The sequence below is a fragment of the Borostomias antarcticus genome, assembly GCF_949987555.1.
Source record: "Borostomias antarcticus genome assembly, chromosome: 3".
NCBI classification, from domain to species: domain Eukaryota; kingdom Metazoa; phylum Chordata; class Actinopteri; order Stomiiformes; family Stomiidae; genus Borostomias; species Borostomias antarcticus.
The window spans coordinates 3,480,272-3,503,695 of NC_140236.1; the positions used below are offsets into that span (position 1 = coordinate 3,480,272).

At 43.8% G+C, this 23,424-nt stretch overlaps 1 protein-coding gene across 1 annotated transcript in view; it reads right to left on the minus strand.

Moving 5' to 3' along the window:
• The window catches only part of ajap1 (adherens junctions associated protein 1), a gene marked incomplete at both ends in the record, with an annotated part of 34,305 nt that overhangs the window by 6,117 nt on the left and 4,764 nt on the right, over window positions 1-23,424 (minus strand). The window contains one exon of the mRNA XM_084462026.1: window positions 6,016-6,785. Within this exon, the coding sequence (XP_084318152.1) occupies window positions 6,016-6,785 (770 nt within the window). The remainder of the gene's footprint in view (window positions 1-6,015; window positions 6,786-23,424) is intronic.

A 23,424-nucleotide genomic window follows, 5' to 3' on the forward strand; every position in this document is an offset into this window, starting at 1 on the left:
TTTGGGACTGTTTGAAAAGACTGGCTAGCTAATGTTTAGTGTTAAGCATGGCAATGCGGATTACCTTAAGCAACAAGTGTAACTGAATGAAATATAATTGTATTTGAAGAGAGTGCTCTTGATGCTGCTTAATTACAAATACAGTACAGCACATTTAAAGTAGACTCAGCAAGATAACCGACATTTTACAGACAACAAACTGTTTTGAATGCAGAGTTTTCAACAAACTGCATTAAAAACTCTGTAAACGGACACCATTTGCTCTTAGGGTGCGCTACATTGTCTCTGTTTTAGAAATGGACACAGTCAGGCCTCACTGGTTGAACAAAACCACCCCATTGGGAACCAGGCATGTGTACCTGTTACAGCTTTCAATGATAATAGGGACTTTAAGCAGCGACGGTTTGGGGACGACTACGGCATCCGCGAACATTCCAACGCGTTGCCGTAGCGGTGGAAATCCATTGCTAAGCAACGTTAGCTGGAGTGGCAACGTTAGACGACGAAGATGACATGTCTGTAGACAAACAAGAAAATCAATATAATTTGCGGGTATATCTAACAAATACACTTAGAATCATCAGGCTATTACTAGTAGAACACAGTCTGAACAGAGTTACTGTCTAAAATACAATAGAACTCGATATTTACATGGAAATGCTTAGACGTTTTAGGGACTACGCCAAGTCAGCTGTTTCCCCGTAGTAGACAGTCGGGCTGCAACGGCACAGAATTCTAACAGAATCCGGGACGCGCAAAAGTGATTCTCGAACGCCGTAGCCTTCCCTCAAACCATCGCTGCTTAAAGTCCCTAATCTCATAGAAGCCATTACAGAAAATCTACAATTGTGGATGTCCTTACAGTATGCTGCTCTTTGGCACTTCCCTGTGTCAATGCATTTCAAATAGTTACTAAATGATTTGCACTTGGATAGCTTCAAACCCACATGGATAACAAGGCAAGCACTGTTACGCCCCCCTCCTCCTCTTCCTCCTCCTCCTCCTCCTCTTCCTCCTCCTCCCCCCTCCCACCCTCCACACTGTAGTATTGGCTACATTACATTACATTAGTCATTAAGCAGACGCTTTTATCCAAAGCGACTAAAAATAATTGCATTTAACATAGGAAAAGCCGATGTACTACTACTTGCCAGAACTCACAAGTGCATCTCCTTTCTAAAAGAAGTGACTAAGAGCATAATCTAGTGCTGAAGGCAAAGTGCAAGATTAGCGCTGTAAAATACAATAAGTGCTTAAGAGGGTGGATCGTTGTAGTACTTCTTGAAGAGATGAGTTTTGAGCCTGTGATGAAAGATGGGCAGTGACTCTGCTGTCCTGACGTCAGTGGGCAGTTCGTTCCACCACTGCGGGGCCAGGACAGAGAAGAGCCATGACTGTATCGATCGATCGCAGGGGCCTCGGAGTGATGGGTCAAACAGAAGCCCCAAGGTAGCAGAGCGTAGCGGTCGGGAGGGGGTGTAGGGTTTGACCATGGCCTGGAGGTAGGAGGGGGCTGTTCCTTACATTGCCCTGTAGGCTAGTGCCAGAGTCTTAAACTGGATGCGAGCCGCTACCGGGAGCCAGTGTAGGGAACGGAGAAGGGAGGTTGTGTGGGAGAACTTGGGGTGGTTGAACACCAGGCGAGCAGAAGCTTTCTGGACAAGTTCCAAGGGTTTAAAGGCTGAGGCCGGGGCCCCAGCAAGGGCTGTTTTATCATACACAATGTGTCTCCTCACAATATGCTTACTGTAGCAAGGAACTTTGGTTTCGAAATGCATTCCTATTCACCTCATGTGTACAATTGTTATGGTACAGTATGCTTAGCAGATGTGAAGGGGCTGGCACCACAGCTTCTTATTCCGGGGCAGAGTGAGCATCACAGACACAAAGTAAAGCAGGATTTGCTCAGTCTGGTCACCTCATCTCCTCTTGGCTGAGTTTCCGTAAATCAGAGGGGCTTGACTGTGCATGCCTGTCACCAAGGATCAGTCTTTAAGTCCGGATTTAACGCTCGGGAAGGAAATTCATTTTATACCCACTTTATTGAGTGTCGATATAGAGTAATGGTGAGATTATTGGATTGCCATGGTAACCGGTAGGAGAAGTCTGTCTCTCGCTCTCTTTCTCTTTCCCTCCTTTTGAAAAGCCTCTATTGTGCGGCGATACAAGTCTTGAAAAGGTCACCAAATGCACCGATTGGCCCTTTGCCCAACTTTAAGAATGGACATTGAAGTACTTCAGCACCTAACATACATTTTAAATGTGTTTATTTGGCTTTGGCAGGAGATTGCCCTGACTCCTTTACTTGTTCATTTAACCTCTTGTCACTTTGGAAGACGAGTAGAATTTTCAGCAGCAAGTAGCTTGACTTCGGCCCCTGAATCACACACACACTTACATTTTCAAAATGCGAAAAGGGGCTGGAAAGGCTCTCATCCAGAGTGATTTCTCGGTTGAAATTCACACCGGGCCAATCAGCGTCCTTTGAATGCAATGACGGAATTAAACTGCACAACGTGATTGGTTAGGGGGATGAACTAAACGCTGAGGACTCCTTTGGCAACGCCCATCTCAGAAAACAGCTGCAATGGGAGCATTTTCAGACTGAATTCTTCTCCGTCGTTTGGGTAGGTTGGTATGTCCTCTACCCCCAAGCCTGGGTGAGGGGGGGGGTCACCCGGGATATATATCCAGGCACACCTCCAGGAGCCACGTCATTGTTTCGTCATCCACGACCATCAGGCCACGCATTCCGTTGGGTGTCCGGTATATCGGACAGTCCTGGAGGACGCGGTCTGCGGTTTGTTCCTCGGCGCCACACTCGCACGCCGCACAGGACGCCAAGCCCCATCTGTGCATCGATGAGCGGAAGCGTCTGACGCCGGTCCGGAGCCGATGAAGCCTCACCCACGTCGGTCTGGATAAATCCATCCCGGAAGGATCGGCGGCCGGGATTAAATCGCGGCGTCTGGAGGTGTTCGCCTCCCACTCTGCACGCCAGGTGTGGTCTGCCCATCCTGTCTCACTGATGTTAAGATCTCTGCATTCCTGCCGGAGATCCCGTGCGGCAGGCCCAAAAGAATGTTCTGGAATGTTCCAAGGTGTTGGAATGTTACTTATTGGCACAACATATGCATTTAACCTCACATCTTCGTTATGCGATAACAAGACCCGGATTATCAGCAGCAGGTCGTCTACTGCAGTTTTAGTCATCTCACAGCCGCAATGAAGCTGACAGGCCCATATGCGTGTCTTTGAGCACTGCAGCTAGCACAATCACCGGGAACAATCACCGAGCATCTGGAAACCTTGGCGGCTGTAAATCTGCCTTCACATGGTGGGCAGCCACATGACTACTAAAGCAGAATGATGATCAACAGTAGCCCGTCCGCTTCAATCCATCACTGTGCCATATTGTTCCTGTCTGTAATACAGTCCGGTACAGTAATGGCTAGTGTGTGTGCTACCATCCACTGTAACTAAAACACAGAGCTGTGTGTGAGTCACTATGAATCATGGCCCACAGGAGGTTCTAAATGTCGAGGTGAATTTACATACCGTACAGTCGTGCGTTGTTTATTTGAGAGCTTGAGTGAGGTTGAGAGATGACAAATTGATTTGTGAAACGGTCACTGCCTTGGTGTTTGCGTCATATAACATGTTTATAGTTATATATCTGTATATGGTTTTCATAAAAAACATATACATGTTTTTATACAGAGATACTTAGATAAGTTGTAAGAACTCTAGAAAAAGCTATCAATCTGACATGCAACACTATATCTTATCTATCTATAATGATTATTTTTAGTTAAAAGCAATCAGGTGTGAGAGAATATTATATGAATATTATATGAATGAAACCCATACACATTTACTGGTATAATTAAACTTCTGTGGCACTTCTACTTGTACTTCTCATCTGTATTAAGAAATTGGGGATGTACTATATAGTATCCTACTCCTTTTTTCCAACCCCAAAAAAGAAAACATTTTGTCAGACCCAGTTACCAGTCCTGTTTGTGTTTCATTGACATTACAAATCCACGGCCATTTTTTTTCAATAGTCCATTTTAGATTACAATAGGTCTTTGTTCAGAGTATGGAAATGTCTATGGATGTTTGGGGCGGGTGGGTCATATTCTCCCTGGGCCCAAACTGACCCGGCCAGCCTGCTGAGGGAGATAAGAGAGGAAGGAGGAAGTGCTCTTTCTAACATGGCTTTTGTTTCATCAGTGCTGTCTGAGTTAGGCAATTGCTGTATACGCCAATACAATGGGTCTGAGGTTTTGTGTACAGTATGGTGAAAGCAAAGGGCTGTCTTAGCACCAGTTATTTCTAACTAACACAGGATGATTTTGCTTCGAATTCTACCCCGTGTTGTGTTTTCATTTCCTGATATTGGTGCGATAATGTGCGCTTAGTCCTAAAGTTTTGTTTTATTTATCATCTTTGAGATAGTTATTTGTGTCATGGTGACAAGAATTTTGTTCTCTGAGACACAGAAACTAAGCACTCATTTTGAATCATACATGTTCTATGTTCTCATAGTCTATTTACAACTTTTATCCAAAGTGATATTTTGAGCTAGTGTTGGGGATAAGTACAGTACCTTGACCAAGGGCTCAACAGTACGCACGACTGTCACGTGGCCAGCTGCCTTTCAGTCAGAAGCTCTAACCACTGGGCCACCGACTGCTTATTGGGATGACAATGAATACTGTAGATCACATGACCCTGACACACCAATTACACCAAGCCAACTTTATCCTCATCATCCACTACACTTGACACTTCTGACAGCATAACATGACACGGCACTTACAGTACATATGTAGAATTGGATAGGAGTTATGATCCGATATTATGAAGTGCAACATTACCAAAAGTGTCCATGAAAACCACACTAAAGCACATCCTTTGCACATTAGTGAATTCCCAGTTTCATGAGCCATAATCATCAGTTAAATGAGATTCTCAATGGAGAGGAAGAACTTCATCTCTTTGAGATGTTTGGTATTCATGAACCACATTGTCTAGCACTGATACAGTTTAGTCTACAATATGTTCCACCAGACCTTTGGTTGCCCTCTGTGTGTAATTGTATGACATTTATGCATATGCACCCAATGAGGAAAAGTCAATTAACATAGTGCTCGCTCATACATCATTAAACATGTGGTTTTATGGGCACCTGTATAGTCTATTTAAGAAGCCAGGTCTACTAGTTGATTTAATGAATCGGTAAATCTAATGTGCTTAGCTGCTAGGATTCATGTGTTAGGAGCACATACATAACCCCCCATAAAAATGACACATCGCTTTGGTACCTAAGTATTTCAAAAAGACAGGCACTTGTGGTGATAACATCTGAGCCCTAAATACAATCTAGAACACTCTAGAACTTAAGGTTCTATTTCATTATGTTACGGTACCGCACGCGTTTCTATCAACAAAGGTCTACCCAGAAATTAGAATAATCTTGATTAAAATCATTTCAATATTGTCAAGTCACACTACAATGATATATGGCAGCGTCACAGCATCCTGTAAATGAAAGACGTGTGTTTAAATTCACTTTCTTCTGATTCACAGCCCCTCCCAGTTCTGCTGAAAGACTTCTTTCCCAAGCTGTGCTTTCGATTTTAGAAAATTAAACGATCCATCCCCCCTCGCCGCCTTGACAGTAGCTTAACATCCAGAGGAGACACTTTCATCACTGACAGTCCCTAGACGTCCAGCTGAGCACATTTCCAACACTCATCTTCCTTCCTATCCATAAAAAGCCCAGGAAATCGGTGCTCCTAGTATTTTCCACTAAACCACTCCAACCATATGTTTCTGAAATTACCCTGTAGATCGAAGAAATTGGCTTCAGAATCAGCCAATCATCACCAACTGATCTACTTAAGATCCTTATTGAAGTATAAACACCACAGTTGAGCCACGAGGCTGAAACGGACAACCCTAAACAGAGGAATGGCTCCGAGGATCGAGCCAGGGAACAGAGCTTACCTGGTGTGTCCCCATGCTTTGGAGGTTTGACGGTCTCCCCTACATTGACGCTGGCCCTCGTGGTGCTTAGACTCCTGGGGGGTGGCGTGGTCACCACGGCAAACGTCCGTTGGGGGACCTTGGTGGTGGTGGTGGTGGCCACTGTGGAGCTCAAGGCCTTGGCGGACAGCGTGGAGTTGGCCACCGACTTCCCGTCCTCGTCAAAGCTGTCCTCTGTCCCTGTGGGTCCCCAGTCGATAAATCCGGCCACGGTGGTGGTCCGGCCGTCCTGAGGCTTGTCGATGCTGTCCCATTTCAGCTGCCTCTTCACCCGCAGTAACAACCTCACAGTGTCTGATTTGCTGTCTCCGGGGAAAGCAGATTTTGCCGCCAACGGTTTCGGGAGCTGCCCTGTCAAACCCCTGACTTCTGTCTGAGAGTATTTCAACTGGCACTCCTTACACCCCTGTCCTTTATGCGCCAATTTCCTGTGCTTTTGACCCCCGGCCTTCAGCCCCGCCCATCCCCTGCCGTCCAGGAGAGACGGGGCGGGATTGAGCAGCCGACGCGCCAGCGGACTCGCAGTCCTCCAGCGAAGCATGCTGGGAGTGTCCCAGAGGGGCTGTGAGGTGCGGGGCCTGGAACGAGGCACAGATCTGGGGGTGAGCCTGATCCCCAGGCCCTGATTGAGGGGGCTACAGAGGGAGAGATCCAGGGTGAGGTGGGTCATGGCGAGGAGGATCCACACGCGACGCCCCACACAGCTCGCTGGCCGCAGAGTCGACATCGGGCTGGAAGGAGAAGAAACACGTTTTACTGTAGATTGTTGGTGCTGTTGCATGTTCAAAGGAATCAGCTACTGTATGTCATTTGAAGCATGTTTCTAGATGCTGTCACTGTAAATAGATTTTATGTTTAAAAAAAAAATATATATATAAAAGATGGGGCTGAATATCCTCTAACAAGCAGTCTCTAAACTTCTTAGCTCTTGCAATTTCAACACCTACATTACTAAATGTCTAGCTACCTACGTGGTAAGACTTCTAATGTGAGTATATATGGGATTTTGTGTGCACCCATAATCTATATTCCACACAGACCATCTTGATATCCCCCTGCAAAACCCATTTCTGGCAAATACACTAACTAAGCTAATAATTATTGTATCCAAGCACCCAATCACAAAGATCAGATAATAAAGTTGTATTATTTATTTTTGAGATTATGACTGTGTCCTCTATTGATTTGTATTGTCATAGCAGTAGCAAGGTTTTCATCTATAATTTACAGATGTATATCAGTGTGGCGAAGGTCAGGGTACACACAAGCTAAGGGTAGTTTAGCTGTTCATTCACACGAACAGCTTTTTCCCCTCGGCCATCAGCCTTATCAACCAGGCTCCCCTCTGACTCTCTCCCCTGCCCCCTGCAATTTTTACACTAAACTGAGTTACTACACTGTCTCTTTTGTAGGCCAAATGCACTGCTAGTTTTGCACTGTCCTCTCCTGTCCTTGCACTTGTCCATCGTTGTTGTCGTTGGCTCCACAAGGCCGTGAACGAGTCCTATGTATGTCAAGTACAAATGGCACTAAAAGAATTCTGATTCTGAGTATCTCTAGTCAGTATTAGATGTGGCTTGATATGAATATTGCAACATGAGGAATCACCATATCAACATAGCAATATTACAGTAGAGAATTACTGAAAGACATGTGACACATGGATGAATCTACGTTTCACATGCAGTAATTGATCCATGTAAACACTCATGTAAACACTCGCTGAGCAGGTTGCGCTGAGACAACACGACGGTCCGAGGTTAAGTTGGTTCCATATTGGACGTTCAACAGACATTCACATTGGTGACTTTCGTTTAAAAGATGGATAAAACCAGTTGTTTGCACATACTGCAGCAATACACCAAGACTACTCAGATTCCTCCAACAAGCCTGGCTCCAGCTCCGGAATCTGAATGCCAGCCCCTGAATCTGAATGTCAGGCTACTAATTTGTCATGCTTTTCTTTATACTAGTATCACACATATAGTCTATTTCACCCCCAGTCCCCCAAAAAACAAACAATACTAGTATCATGATTAATCACAGCCTATTATATATATATATATATATATATATACACTATTATATATACAGTATGTATGTACATTTATATATATGTATATATATATATTTTTTTATATTTTTTTATTTTTTATTTTCAAATTATTGTCATTGTCACATCATTGGAAATCATCCTCATTATCACCATTTTCATCACCCATACTTGACTCAAGGCCAATATAGCTTCACACAATATGCTGTAGCATTTGTGCATTTGACCCTGATTCTTAATTCAATGTGACTGGCATGTTCAAAGAGCAACATTGTGATGGATTGGTTTTCAGGGTTCAACCTTCTATTCCCCATGGAACAAAGCAAATCTATTGATTCTTTAGGGAACAACCTAATCATGGTGCATCTCGTGTCTTTATTGTCCTTGGCCAATTGAAGCCCAGACCAAAAATTCATTAGAGGCACTGCTGAATGAGACACTTGGTGTGAATATTGGAGGTTTGCCATCCTAATAAGAGACCATTGCATTCTGCAGTATCGCTGAAGTAAAACGAAATTAGGGTTGAACATAACAAGTACATTTAGTGAGTCTTGAAAATGGTGTATTGATCACAGAGCTATGTATAGCAATTTCTTCTAATGGAGGTTGAAGAAAAGTTTGCAATGATAAAATTACAGTAGTGATCAACTGTCACTGAACTTTCCGAAAAGCGCACTTAAAGTGACTTAAAGTGTACTTTACCGAGATTGGAAGTGTTATGCAATCTCCGATAAGGGAAGAGGTGATTAGCCGCTCTGAATAACACTAGCTCTAGTACCTGGAGGCAGGTTGGGGTTCACACCTCTGCCGTGTCAAAAAGAGCCATAGGATGTTGAATGAAAAACTGGCTTCTCCACAATCAAAGCTGTGACCATTAGCGCCTCTGAACATTGTGTGTGATGTATTGCGTTGTGAAATGATGTATTGTGTAATGTGTAGTCTCTGAATGTTGTGTACTGTTCGTGCTGCCCCATGTGATTCATGGTGTACTGTCCCTGAAAGTTGTGTACTGTATTGATTTTAACCACTGTACCAATTTTACCATTGCAGGTCAGCCTTTTAATTCCTGGCAGGGGGACTGCCGACGGAAACTAGCCTTTTGGCTAAAATCGGGTGCATTTACACCATGTGTTTATTAATGTACGTTGTCTCTCTTAATCAAATAAACGAAACTGAGCTGATGAACACCTTGGCTTACCATCCTCTCCACCCTGCTCTGCAAACAGCCACGGGTAAAAACAAAATAACCAGTTGGACTTTTACAAGGGTGCAGCAGCTGAATCAGTGGTTGATATGGAGCAGGCGACTTTCTTGTGTGGCCGTTATGACATCCCCTGTAAAACCAGTGAGGTCACGGTGAAAAGGGCCCATGACAAGAAATATGCAGTAGAATGCACATTATACGATTATTGATTTGGCACCAGCAAGGACAAGGTCACGCCATTATTAATTATTCAGTGTTTTATACATTGACACTGCATTGATGTATTAACTAATGATTACAGATTACGTTCTCAAGTATTTCCAGGAATTTCAGCTGAAGAAATCCTCCATTTCCAAATGTATGACATACATCAGATTGGTCACAGTGGGGAAGTTGACAGCAAAGGACCATGGGAGGAGCAGCCCTCGCTACTAACAATTATGATGTTTCTGACAATAATCAGACTGTGACATTCATGCCATTCAGACATTTAAACCCTCCCCCACCACCCACCCCTCATTACCATAAAACATTCTGAAGGATTATGGGAAAGCGACTCATCTTTGGTGCAGTGTCATTGATTCTCATACCACAGAAACTGGAGAGAGAACACAATTATCCAAAGTGGGAGCCCCACTTTCATAGGCACATCTCCATAAAAGACTGGGAAAGAATTTACTGATTGTAAACAATATGCATTATTCAGGGAGTCATAAGGCGTCCGGCGAGCCTATCTAGAGCTGGATCTCAATACGCCTGATGTTCGGAAGCTGAAGTCGTACGGGGAATGAAATTACTTTCTGATGCTACAGTACAGACTGGCCAATTAATTAGTGCGGCTGTCGGCCCAGAGGACCTGAGCTTGAAGGTCAGGTAAAGACTTCCATGAATGGTGATTTGAGCAAGCGGTTCACATACGTTAGGAAAATGGAGAGACGGCCTTCAATGATACACATACGCACGTACGCACACACACACACATACACACACACACATACAGTACACACACATACAATGTGCGTTTAATGGTCTCCCTCCTTGGACTCTCCCCTCTTCTGTAGTTATTCAATGTCCCATCATGCCAAGTATGATCGATGCTGAGAGATACAGTAGGGGTTCATACAGTAGTAGTGTGTGTGTGTGTGTGTGTGTGTGTGTGTGCGTGCGTGCGTGCGCGTGTGTACACGCGTGTGCTGTGTCTTGCCATTTCTCTTCCATCAATCTCAGGACTTGAGAAGTGTCTAAATATTTTTCTGCAGTACTAATCTGTGACATACTGTAGGGTATATATTTGATGGAGAGTAGAAAGCACAGCCCGCCTGTGTGCATGAGTAATGTTCCCCAACACAAGTTATTTCACATTCACAGCAAACCTCAGTTAAACACAGTAAATCAATTTTCAACTTATTTTGCAGCTGTAAAAATGCCAGGGGGAGTCGGGAGAGTTAGGATTAGTCCGGGACAGGCCTTCTAAATTGATCTTCATGCTTGAAGACAGTCTAAAAAACATTAATAGGTTTTCCTTTTCCTTAAAAAATATCATTGGTATATGACTCAGGACTTGATTAATACAGCTACATTGCATTTAAGAGTAAGTCGTAAATATTTCCTGTAATGGTATGCCACTATGTTTAAAACATGCCCTCAGCGGTCTGATGGTGTAAATATCACACTGTAGATGAAGTGGACTTGGGGTAATTTACAAAGGTACCGACAGACATCAAGCCACTGTGCATTAGAGGAAAGAAAAACACTCACCTACTTATAGTAATTTCACTTTTTACTACAGGAAGCATTTTTTACTCATGGCAGGGGGGCAGCCAATGGAAACTAGTCGTTTGGCTATAATTGGGTCCATTTACACTTCACAAATTGTTAATTAATGCACATCGTCCCAAATGAAAATAAACTTCAACTTAATTGCTTTCACCTGCACTTGAGTGTTCAAACAACCAAAAAGTTTTCAAACAACAAACAAAGCTATCAACAAGCAGTTATATTGAATTTCTTTGATGCCAGTCTGCAGAACGTGCCCAGCGTAATCCTGATTTATGATTCAAAATCTTAGAGCCAGTGGGACGAGAGGTAAAAAGGTCTTCCTTTACTTAGTGTGTTAGGGAATTGTGACTCAAAATATGGATGCGGCCTACTGTACATCCCTGTCAGGCAGCTGACATATCAAGCCGAGAATCGTGCCGTATGTTGGCTGCAATCCAACGCCGACGGCACTGCCTTTCTGAAAAATGCATTCCGTGCGTGTTGTAAGCGTGACTAAGACACCTGTGACCCAAAAGAGTCTGACGCTCCACCCCTCCCACGCCTCTGGAGGCGGAACGCCCGGCCCTCTCACCTCAGCGCTGTCGTTCTCATAGGCGTTCTCTGGTGAACGAACTACGGCAACACTTCAGGCTGACCTCAGAATCGTGGACGTATCGAGGCTACGTAGAGTAGGTGCATCTCCGAAAGGTTGACAGCACACAACCGGTCAACCGCAAAATGTATTCACGGTTCTTAATCGGGGTGTAATTGGATCATTCGCTGTGTAGTGATTCTTGGGTTTATGAGTGATGAGGCTCGTGTTCAGATCAGGTGTGTAATTTCACTTCAAACCTTTATTTCGACTCGTAAAAGCACTGAGGTTTCGCTCATTTTCAGGGTTGACGAGTTCACAACACACAAACCAAAATGCATACAAAATCAATTAAAGCAATCAAATCAATTAAAACAATTACAAGAAGAAGTGCAAAGGTCCAGAGCCAGAGACTTAAACTCCATGAATGAAGGGAGGACCTCAAGCTTCAAAGTCAGTTGTAGGCTATTCCACATATTTGGGGCATCATGAATAGAAGCAGACCTTCCATGTTGTGAATGCACTCGTGGATGAGGCCGGTCACGATGACATTTGGTTATGAGGAAACAAAGGGAGAGACAGAGAGTCCTGGGCACATTCACAAAGAACGTGTGTGTCAGTGGTACTGAGGGCCGTATGGTGGCAGGTGGGCACAGAGACTGAAGACGATGGACATGAGAATCAGGCACATTCAGATAGGGGGTTCACACATAAATACCAGTTGTTCTGTAGCATCAACCTGAATGCATGCATTCGTTCTACCTGCTCAAGCATGGCTTATATTCACACTTCAAATAAGAAAAATATTGGCGTTTTGGTTCAGGAGTGTTGGGTATAAAAGTGTGGAAGTGAAATGCTTTGAATAGGCATGTACGGTTAAGGTTAAGTTTCTGTCAGGGTTAGAAAAGAAAATTAAATTAAAGAAAAGACATAGACAAAGAGGTCACAAAGTTGCCCGCTCTGGGAAGCAAACTCAGTTCTCCAATTTCAAAAGGTGAACAATTAGCTTAAGCATATGCGGAGGTTTAAACTAATGATCTTTCCGGCCAACTGCCTGAGTCATTTCTTGAAAGTATATGTTGTACTGTGTACAGCAGTATTTAGTAGAACAATTCAGTAAACATTTTATGAACATTATGAAATCCTCTATGGGAGTCATTTATAAAGGCTCTAGCAAGGCATAGAAGTTGAAGTACAGTGTGAAATATTCACAAATTAAAAAAATAAAAAACTCCTCTAATCTTATCAGATAATTAATCAAGTTATTATCTCCTGTATCTCTGTGAGAGATCTAGTGTTGTCACAGGGCCATAATAAGCAGTTTAATTTTGGTCTTCATAATAACTCTCTCAGAAAGAAAGCCTTTGCAGATAGCTTTTCCACCAGAGGGAGGTGAGAAGGGCATGCCTTATATAATGTAGTTCCTCTAGCCCTCCATTCCGCGCTGGCATCAATAGAAACTTTATCAGCGTGCCCTCAACAACCCCTCCTCTGAGTACACATCATTTTCTCTCCAGCACATCCATTGAAAGGTACCCTGAAGGTGACTCTAACTCAGCTGAAAGTAGGTGTGATGAGAGCCAGGGTCGGCCAGAGAAGTTTTAAGAGTTTCTCTGTGTCTTATTTCCCCCCCAGGATAGGTTGTGGTTTAAGACTATAGGCGGTTTCTCGCTGTCAATTTCAACGCAGGGTGAGTGAACCCAGGGCGAACTCGGGGTTGACTCCCCCCCCACACCCCCCAACCCCCCCCACCCAGCCCCCCAGTATTCAACCCTGCGTGTTGTCACACTTGCACTGTGAAATACGACATTCGCAATGTACTTGGTTGACTCACCCTGGATTTGGAGTGGCCATTTCTCACTGCATACAGTATTTTCAAAATTATTATTTAAAAAAGCCCGCTGTGTAAAAAAACAAAACAACAGCCCACAAGCAGTAGGCTACGATTAGCGACCGCAGTTTTATGTCATGTTCATAAATGGAGATTCATTGCTGAGCTCCCTACATGTAGGCTACTAAAGGCTGTATTGACATTATGGCAGCAGAATAGCCAGCTGCAGTAGTAACGCCGTCCCGAAAGGGTAGAGAGTAGGTCTCTACCAGCGCAGTCAATAAAGTCCCATGATTATGCTCTTAGTCACTTGTTTTAGAGAGAAGATGCACTTGTGAGTTCTGGCAAGTAGTAGTGCAATGGCTCTTCCTACGTTAAATGCAATTATTGTTAGTCGCTTTGGATAAAAGCTTCTGCTAAATGACTGTAATGTAATGTAATGTAATGATATAAACCAAAAAGAGGAACAACATTAGTGTAGACAGAACAATGCATGAAACAAATCCATGTGAAGTTGGCTCCAGTCTACCCATAGTAACACAGTACAGGAAGAAGGGCTTCAAGTTTATTTGCATTTATTTACGTTGCTATGGTAATTTCGGAATGCGCTCACCCTGGGGCGAGAAAGAAACCCTTGTCATTTCTCACTTGCGTTTTCAACCCTGGGTGAGCATTTCAAGCCTGTTTGAAACATCTCAAACCTGGTCTCTCCAGTAAGGTTGACTCAACCAGGATTGAAAGTTGCGCCAGGGGGGTTGAAATTGCAAGTGAGAAACGACATGTCTGTTCACCCCAGGGGTCACCACGGGTTGAAATCACGAGTGAGTAAGCCTATACAGTACGTCTTATGCTAACAATTTCAGAGATGTGCAATAACCCGATGCTTTCTATCTGAGCTGGCAGTTGACGGTGCAGAGTGATGGATCTAGAGGGCGATCTATTGTGTGCCAGTCTCTCCCACTCACTTCTAAAAATGGCACCTGGTAGAATCGCCCGGGGACGATACGTGAGATTCAAGAGAAATTCATTTCTGCAGTGGGCGGTTTTATTTGGATCACAGCATGTGAGCGGAGTGGAGCGCAGGCGTAGCTGCGAGCGGAGAGGGTGGATTTCGAAGGAGGCGGGGGGGGAACGGGTTTCCAAAAAGTCGGAACGTCTGCCTTCTCTCCAGCTCCGATTGCGCTCCGCTACCGCTCACGGCATGAGTTTGACGCGTGTCCGATCGGCGCCGTTAATTGTAAATGTCATCCGTGTATGTGCCCACGCTATTTTCTGTCAAAATGTGTCTATTCCTGCCTTAGCTCGACAATTGAGTTTATGAAGTACTTCTGAAAGGATACTGAGAAATCATCCAGGTGTACAGTAGGTGTACTATTCCTGTAACACAAGCGCACGACGATAATGTGGAACGAGAAAAATAATGTGCGGACATTGTTGCAGTCAGTTGGGTTGGGTTTTTTTTTTATTGGTGAAATTATAGTATGTGCTTAACCTATATTAAGATGTGGCAATGCAACTTTTTCACTTTTTTGGGAGTGGTGAGCAACGGAGGCGAGGCAGAGGGGGGTCTGGGTGAGCTATGAGCAGTCTTGAGCAGAGCACCAGGGAGTCTCTTTGGCTCCCAGCCCTGTGAGCGTGGAGAGAGGCGTCCTCAACACTCAACTCTGCTCACACACTCTGCTTTGAATAGTGTTCTTCAAGGTTCTTCTTGGAATGTTCTTACAAGCAGAGATGGTAGTGTTTTATCTTACAGTCCCCTATTACTTTGTACTTTATTACATTACAGTCTTGACACTTTTATGCAAAGTACAATAACTGCATTTAATAATTATAATAATTATAATAATTCACTGCATCTACAAAGCACCTTTTATTGAGACAATATTAAAAGCTATATGGAAATAGTGGTGACATAATTGTTCACTAAAGATAATTGCCAATAATTATGAAGACGTTACTACTGTAGTTAGGGATTTTGAAGGTAGATAATTATAGTCCAAATGATTATGTTCCAATGGCCATTCTACTACATTGTCCCTTATGGGTACACAATAACAGCAAATAATCAACCGCATTCGAGATCTAAATCAGATTGTGTTTGCTTGATGTCAAGAGGTCATGGTTGGCGTACGGCCTCAGCATCTAGCCTCCTCCATAAAGGATTGTTGAGCAAATTGTTTTCTGGTCCCGGCTGATATCAACAAGGTTATACTAAAGGTAATATGTGTGCTGTGAATATAAATCACATTCCGTGTTCTCTGGTGATACTTTATGTGATATTCTATTAAAATATCATTCAACAACAATTTTACTGAACATTATTTATGTAGCCAGATATTTTTCCATTTCTCTGAAATGAAATGGGGAAAGTATGACCTCTGTCATTCTATGCCCATGCAAATCCTGCCACAAGACAGTTTTTCGTTGAATCTTCTCTAAGGACTTTTCCCACCAGCAAAGCCATGACATTGGCCCGGCTTTCCAAACGCCTTAAAGGGGACGGTGTCGGCTGGTTCCTCCACTTTGACTCACTAAGAACAAACTCACTAAGAAGAAACTCGTCGCTGTATTGAAAAAGCACTGAAACTGCTATTGAGCTTGAAACATCACATCAGCAGGAGCTCGAGCAATGTGCGTATCCATTCACTCCACCTCTCCTCGTCTTCCCTGGATCTGCCAGCCCTAGGCTTAGCCTTCCCACACGGGACAGAAGATGCTTAAAATAGACGAGAGGGGAGGAGGATGACAAGAGGGGTGGCGGGGGGGGGGGGGTCTACATTTGCATTACCTTGAAAGGGAGGGAGAGAGAGAGAGAGAGAGAGATAGAGAGAGAGAGAGAGAGAGAGAGAGAGAGAGAGAGAGAGAGAGAGAGAGAAACACTGAGAGAGCTCAGAAATACGGAGCAGTGCCATGGCAGCTCTGCCCCTCCGGGGTGTGGTGGGGGGGGGGGGGGGGGGTCGCTGGGTGAAAACTCTGTGATCACATTCATGCCATGGAACAAGGATGCATCCCTTTCATCTGACTCACCATGGGGGCAGTGCAGGCCGAAATGGAGATTGGGCCCACTGGCGAACATTTGACCGCTTCATGAAATTACAACAATGGCCTCACGAGTGTAGTTCAGAGGAGAACGAAGAGAGGACCAGGGTTGTATTCATAGCTCAGAGCAGTTAGAGAGAACCGAGCTACTGGTTCTGGTGTCTTGGTGCTGCAGGAGAAGCAGAGTGAGGTATTCGCCTTATTCACCTCAGCTGCCATATTGATCAGTCTGACGTAATTGGGGGTGCAAATGCGGAATTGCCTGTTGACTTCAATGTTAAAAATTCACTGTAAAAACACCACTTCAAGAACCAAAATAGTCAAAATAACAGGCTGAATACACTATCGGGGTTACAAACTCATCATTATCAGACTCTGATTGTTTTCGCGTTTGGAAATACATGGAGGTGAATGAGCCATAGTTGCGTCAGCTGCATTCACTCCGATGTATTTCCAAACGCGAAAACAACGGCAGTGAAAAACAATCAGAGTCTGGTAATGATGAGTTTGTAACCCCGATAGTGTATTCAGCCTGTTATTTTGACTATTTCGGTTCTTGAAGTGGTGTTTTTACAGTGAACTTTTAACATTTAAGTCAACGGGCACTTCCGCATCCGCACCCCTAATTACGTCAGACTGACCAATATGGCTTCCTACTGTAGTTCCATTAATACTTCTCTGCCCTTCCTACTTCCATTAATACTTCACTGCCCTTCCTACTGTACTATAGTTCCATTAAGCCTGCAGCTTTAAGGGACTCTGACCTAGAATAATCACTGTTTTCAAGAGGTCAGCCGATATGCACTTAAAAAAGCTGAGATAGCCCTAAGCAGCCCAGCTCCAAATGACTGAGCTCAACGACTGCCCACTTAATGTACAGTAGTATGAAATTACAGTGAAATCTTAAAAAAAACAAAAACTACTCTACATTGTACTTGTAGTGAGCGAGCCGCATTATAGAAGCTGTCACCATGCTGATTTCCCCCCATACAGAGCATAGGGCCTTGAAACGGCGAGATGAAAACACTGGAGAGGCGTTCAAAGGAATGATGCTGGCCTAGTATCCTCTTCAGCTTTTAGAGATGTGAGGTTGTTATTTGATCATTAATGGTGGTTTATGTTATTTAGGTCTAAGTCAACAAATGATCAGAATTCCTTCTTCATGCCTATGTCCCATAGAGACATTCTCTCAAGACATTCCTGAGAGAAACACATTTTTAAATTAACGTGTTGTGTAGCTAGAAGGGCGTTCAGAGAGCGCACAGGTTTGTTTAGCATGAAATGAATGAATATAAATGTGTGAAAATGCATAATGCTAAAACCTTCTGGAGGAGATGAGGACTGGTGCTCTCAGTTAATGACCAGCAGTATCGAGTAGAAGAGGAGGCTCGAGCTCAAGGATCATCTTTTAGGAAAATGTTTATGTTCCGGTCTGGTTTATGTGGCAATGTTAACAAAAGTGAAAAATATGTGTGGATCCGCCGCATGAATATATTGGTTTCTCCCTTGGCCCATGCTACACCCCTCCACCAAGTTTCGGCGTGGTCGTTTTTTGCGTAATCCTGCTGACTGACAGACAGACAAACTAACAGAGAGACAGACCAACAACCGCACAGCGCTGAAAACATAACCTCTTCCCCAGGAGTCCTGGGGACCCAAACAAGGGCCGCGATAATAACATGTTGGTGAACAAGCAGGCAAAGGGAAATGTTTACTGATCTCTTGCAACACGGTAATTGGTCTCAACGCTAAAATGACAGTGTTCTAGACTGGTGAATCATCTGAAACGAACAAGGTTAAAACAAAGTTCTTTTTACAGAGCCTGTCGCCACGTCACCGTCGAATCACGGTGGTCAGGAACGGTTAACGTCGCTGGCGGCGGGCCCTGCATATTAAAGAACCCTCCAATGCATTGGATTCATGGCTTGCCAATTGTTATTCCAGAGGTGGCAGTGAACTGAGATTAACAGTTAATCCAACTAGAGAGAAAGGTTTGCTCCTCCCCCTCCGCCCGATGGAATGACACTACAGCCCAGAGTAATGTGAGAACGTCTGTACGGTCATAATAGCCGAATTGATGATCGTCTCTAGTGTTATGAAAGACCCATACAAGAAAGCTAATCATCCGTGATGTTTGAAGAGCACCGACTATCATCGCTGTAGATATTATGGCTATTTACCATCGTGGACTTCAGGGAAAATGTGTTGTTCAAATGAAAAGTATGGCAGCACTGCTTTCCACTCCAATAAACTCAATGAATTTCTGACGATGAGGTAGACTGAATATGTCAGGATGTATAGAAAGTACTGGGAGGGATTCTGCAAAGCCCTGATTAATGCTGCCGCCTTGGATATACATGAATGATTAGGATACATCACTGGTCACATTATTCCATTTAAAACTCGCAAGCTTAGCCAGCGAGAAGACTTGCGGAAACAACAAAAATCTGTTATGAACATGCTATGCTGACGGTAGCACAAAGGAATAAAGAGATCCTTATGTACTTCCTCTGAAGTTAGTTATTTTTTTTAAATGCAGTCAACCGATAATGAAATGCAAAGTGAGATATGCTAATTTTTGATCAATGAAATACTAATTGCTCAGATAATGACTGAATTGTACACTGCCGGGATGTGGAATCCAATAAGCGCATAGAAGATATAAAAGTGTCTCACATTCCATATTGGCACAGAATCAAATACTACTACCGTTGGCAGAATGTAGATGTGGCTAATTATCAAAGCCTGCAAAGCATTTCTCTTTCTTTCCAGTCATCCCCACATTCTTTATCTCCCGTAATCCCCAAAGTGATGTCGCATTTTGGCTGCGTTTCAAATTGGGCCATTAGCTAATGTGTGGATAGTTATTCTTATCCATTTTGCTCATTTTGTTTCTTTTTTACCCTCCATTACCATCCCCAGAAGCTGTTTGAAGTAATTCATAGCGTATAATAAGCACCTGGTCATATCCTCATAGGGAGCCCGTTGCTCGGAAAGGTCTAGATCCGGTGAGATCCTGAGGCTTAAACTTCCTGGAAGTACTGTAGGTATAGCACTGTTCTCCAATCACAATCCGCTTCACCTTGAAATACTCAAGATGACTTTGGGTTATGATTGATCAAATACTGTCACATGTTTGAGGGGCTGGTTGCTTTATAAAGTTTCTTGTGACTGTAGCTCCTAAATATTCACTTCAAGTCGGGTTTAAACTCCTATAAAAGGCAAGTAAGTCCCCCAGCAAGCTTCTATTTGGAGCCTGTTTAGTTTTCAAATGGGCCTTTGGAACCCAAGAGGACTGTGTGCTCAAGCTTTAAGAGTAGGCGATAGGGCAAACAGAACACAGCAAGTCCTCACACAAGTACACACACATACGCACACACACACATAAGCCTCACACACATAAGCTTGCACACACATACGGTCACACACACGCATACACACACACATTCGCGCACACACACACACACACACACACACACAAAAGCTTGCGCACACATAAGTTCACACACATGCAAACACACACACATACACACACACACATACGCACACACACATAAGCTTGCGCACACATAAGTTCACACACGCATGCATACACACACACACACACACACACACACACACACACAGCTCTGTACTGTAGCTAATGCCAACAGCAGATGGAGGGAGGAGCGGCTGTAGAAACAGATCTGTCTAGAAAAGTGTTTATCTATCTCACCCAAACCCATTATCATTAACAGTATGCTTGGTTTAGGGCAGGTACTAAAGGGATCAATTATCTAAATTACATTAGAAATGTATTGTATGGTAACATGCCATTTATGGAAGCTAAATGAATACTTTAAGCTAATGGGTGTAATTATTACCTCCGCCCCAGGGGCAAAGCCCCGCAGGGTGGAAGGTAATGTTTTCGCCCGTCTGTCTGTCTGTGTGTGTGTGTGTGTGTGTGTCTGTCTGCAGGCGGACAGGATTAAACAAAAATTACCAGCCCGATATGCATGAAACTCGGTGGAGGGGTGCAGCATGGGCCAAGGAACTCACCATTACATTTTGACCGTGATTCATTCATAGGTGGCTCTACAGTACCCATATTACTGTAACTTCAGTGTAGTGGGGGATTTAGGTTTCAGTTTCCTCATGTGTTTCAGGTTCTTGGTGCCACTTGCAATACCGAGCTTGGCCACTACGCCAAAAACTGGCTGTTCCTGGCCATGGGGGCTTGCTTCATGCGCCACTGAGCAATTTTCATTGGATTGAATGGGCCGCCATCTTTGCATGCCTTATCCACTTCCTATAATACATCCATGATCCAGCCATGATCAGTTATGCTCGTGTCAACAGGCTGGTGTCTATTTACTTTTTCGATCCGGAAGGTAGAACGCTAGAGCCCACCTACCATAATTTTTCTGTCCGGCGGATGGAAGATGATGCTGCAGCAGTGTTATGATTTAAATCAGCAATATTCAAATTTCGCCTTGCGCCTGACGAGACTACTGGCTGCAGTGTAGAGAGCGACAAACAAGCTGCTAAAGCTATTGCTGAATATGGTGTGTTATCCACACAATACCACTTAGTGCGTTGTTATCAACTTGTTTGCTAACAAAGGCTAGAGCTACTAGTTAGCTGTTGATAACGAGATCAGCTGTTGCAACTGGAACGCTCACCTCGGGAGTGACCATTGCCAGTTCCCACTCGCATCTCCCAAGACAAATGGAATGCACCATAACGTTATATTCCTCATTCGTGTGGATAGTTGAAGCGATGCATTCTGTAGGCTACCTCAATAGAGTCTGCTAAATTACCATGTGTAATGCTTTCTGTATAATATCTGTTAGTGTGAAGTGTGATGATTTTGTTCGATCCACCCGATCCCCCCCCTGGCTATGGGCCTGCTGTATAACTCCCATCTCAAATGTACATCTTGGAAACTACTGTCTGCAGACTCTGAACCAGCCCACACCTCCCTCCACTGTCTAGCCTCTCTAGTTGCATGAAAATTTGATTCTTGAAAAAGTTTCAGCTCTACAAGTCCAGCCCACTCACATATCCCCCTCGCTCCATGCTTGTCTAGCCAAACTGGGTCTTGGCAGACATTGGGGAATGATGTAATTTGCATAATGAACCACTTTGTGGGGTTAAACTGGGATTTGTTATGTGGGGGGGCCTATGTTAGTGGGGCTGGCAAGGAGACGCATGGGTGTTGGCAAGGGTGCGCATGGGTGCGGGCAGAGGCAGCAGTGATGTTGGCACCTAATACTGCTTCATAAACAGCAAATATCAAGCCTATAATGATCTAACTATTGTTGAAATTAAAGTTTTCTTGATTAAATACAATTCAACACTTTGCTTCTCAACCCTATGCTGAGCTGTTCCACCCTGCACTGCAACACTCTGTAGCTACTGCTGGGTTTGGTGACTCAATCATAGAATATATAAAAACACTGTACAGTTGATCAAACTCAGCCTATGATGGCTAGATTAAGGCATGATCAGATTACCAGAAGCTAATTCAACTAGCTAAAATAATAACTTATACATTCCTTAAGCATCTGTAAGTTTTCTCCTTTTAACTCCACCCTGTCTCATTTCTGTTTAAGCTTTTAAAATAATAATGTAACTTGTAATGTAAGAAATGAAAGGAAATAATTAGTAGGAGCAAAACATTGAATAATTTAGCCATCTTGCTAATGGTAAACTATACATAATGTAGCTAGCTAACGTGGCTGATGTGATAGCTTGCCATGTTAGCACTAGGTGTCTTTATTGAGCTAATGTATATCTAGCTGGCTACCGCTAGCTAACTTGATAGCTTGCCAGTGATTCCTGGCAGACTAAAATCTCTGTGTTGTTAGAGAAAACATTGTTTAAACAGAATATATCAGACCAAATCCAAGGTATACTCACTCATAAAATTAATAATAATAAGAGTTCACAGCACTTCTAATCTGACAACTGACTGACTGACAAGTGGAGCGAAAGTGAAGAGTACACCAGGCCAGGGAAAGTGATGACGCAACATCATTTTAAATTTGAGACCAAGAAAAAATGTTTAAAATAAATTAAATGTTGATGATAGATGTGCCGGGGTTGAGCTCCGGCTGATGACGTTTGGGAACCTATGTGCCGGGGTTGAGACCCGGCCCAATTTAACCCGCTTGTGACTTTTCCAGTGGCAGAACTTTTGAGAGCAATGCTCAATATGAAGCATAGCATCTTCCTTCTGAGGAAACCACAATATGAGGTAGGACTAGCTACATTTTTCTCCCTGAATTTCCAGGGCAAATCGTATTGCCAAGCATCTTTAATCGTAAATCAAATACATTTTGGAACAAGTGGCATTGCATTGCTGAGGCAGTTTCTGAAGTGTGTCTATCAGGTTACCAGGTCCCAGTGTGGTTGAGAGGCTGTGGAAAGCAAACTGGTGTTAGCACACACAGCCTCATTGTTTCTCTGTAAACCCAGTATTTGGAAGGAAATTATTACATCCGACAGCCGGCTCTACTTAAGGGTCCGGGGCTTCACAGACTGCCTCAGCCCAGGCCTCTGGGTAGCAAATATGGTACGGAATCCTTCAAGTCAATAATGTGCTTAAGGTTCTCACTTGAAAGGGGTAAAAGTGAATCATCCGACACAAAGACACACACATACACATACACACACACAAAGACACACAAGTACAGGCTCCATGCCTATGAGGCTGAGCATCAGCTGCTGCGAGGAGAAAATGAAGCTCTGTTGCACCACGACTGTGGGGAAACGATGGTCGGAATCTAAACACGAGAAGGCAGGATCCAAGAGGGAGCCGCCAAGGGCGCTGTAATGTCCTAATAATTAATCCCACTGCACAATGTCCTCAACTGCTGTGTACATGACCCACATGCTCACAAAAGATAAGC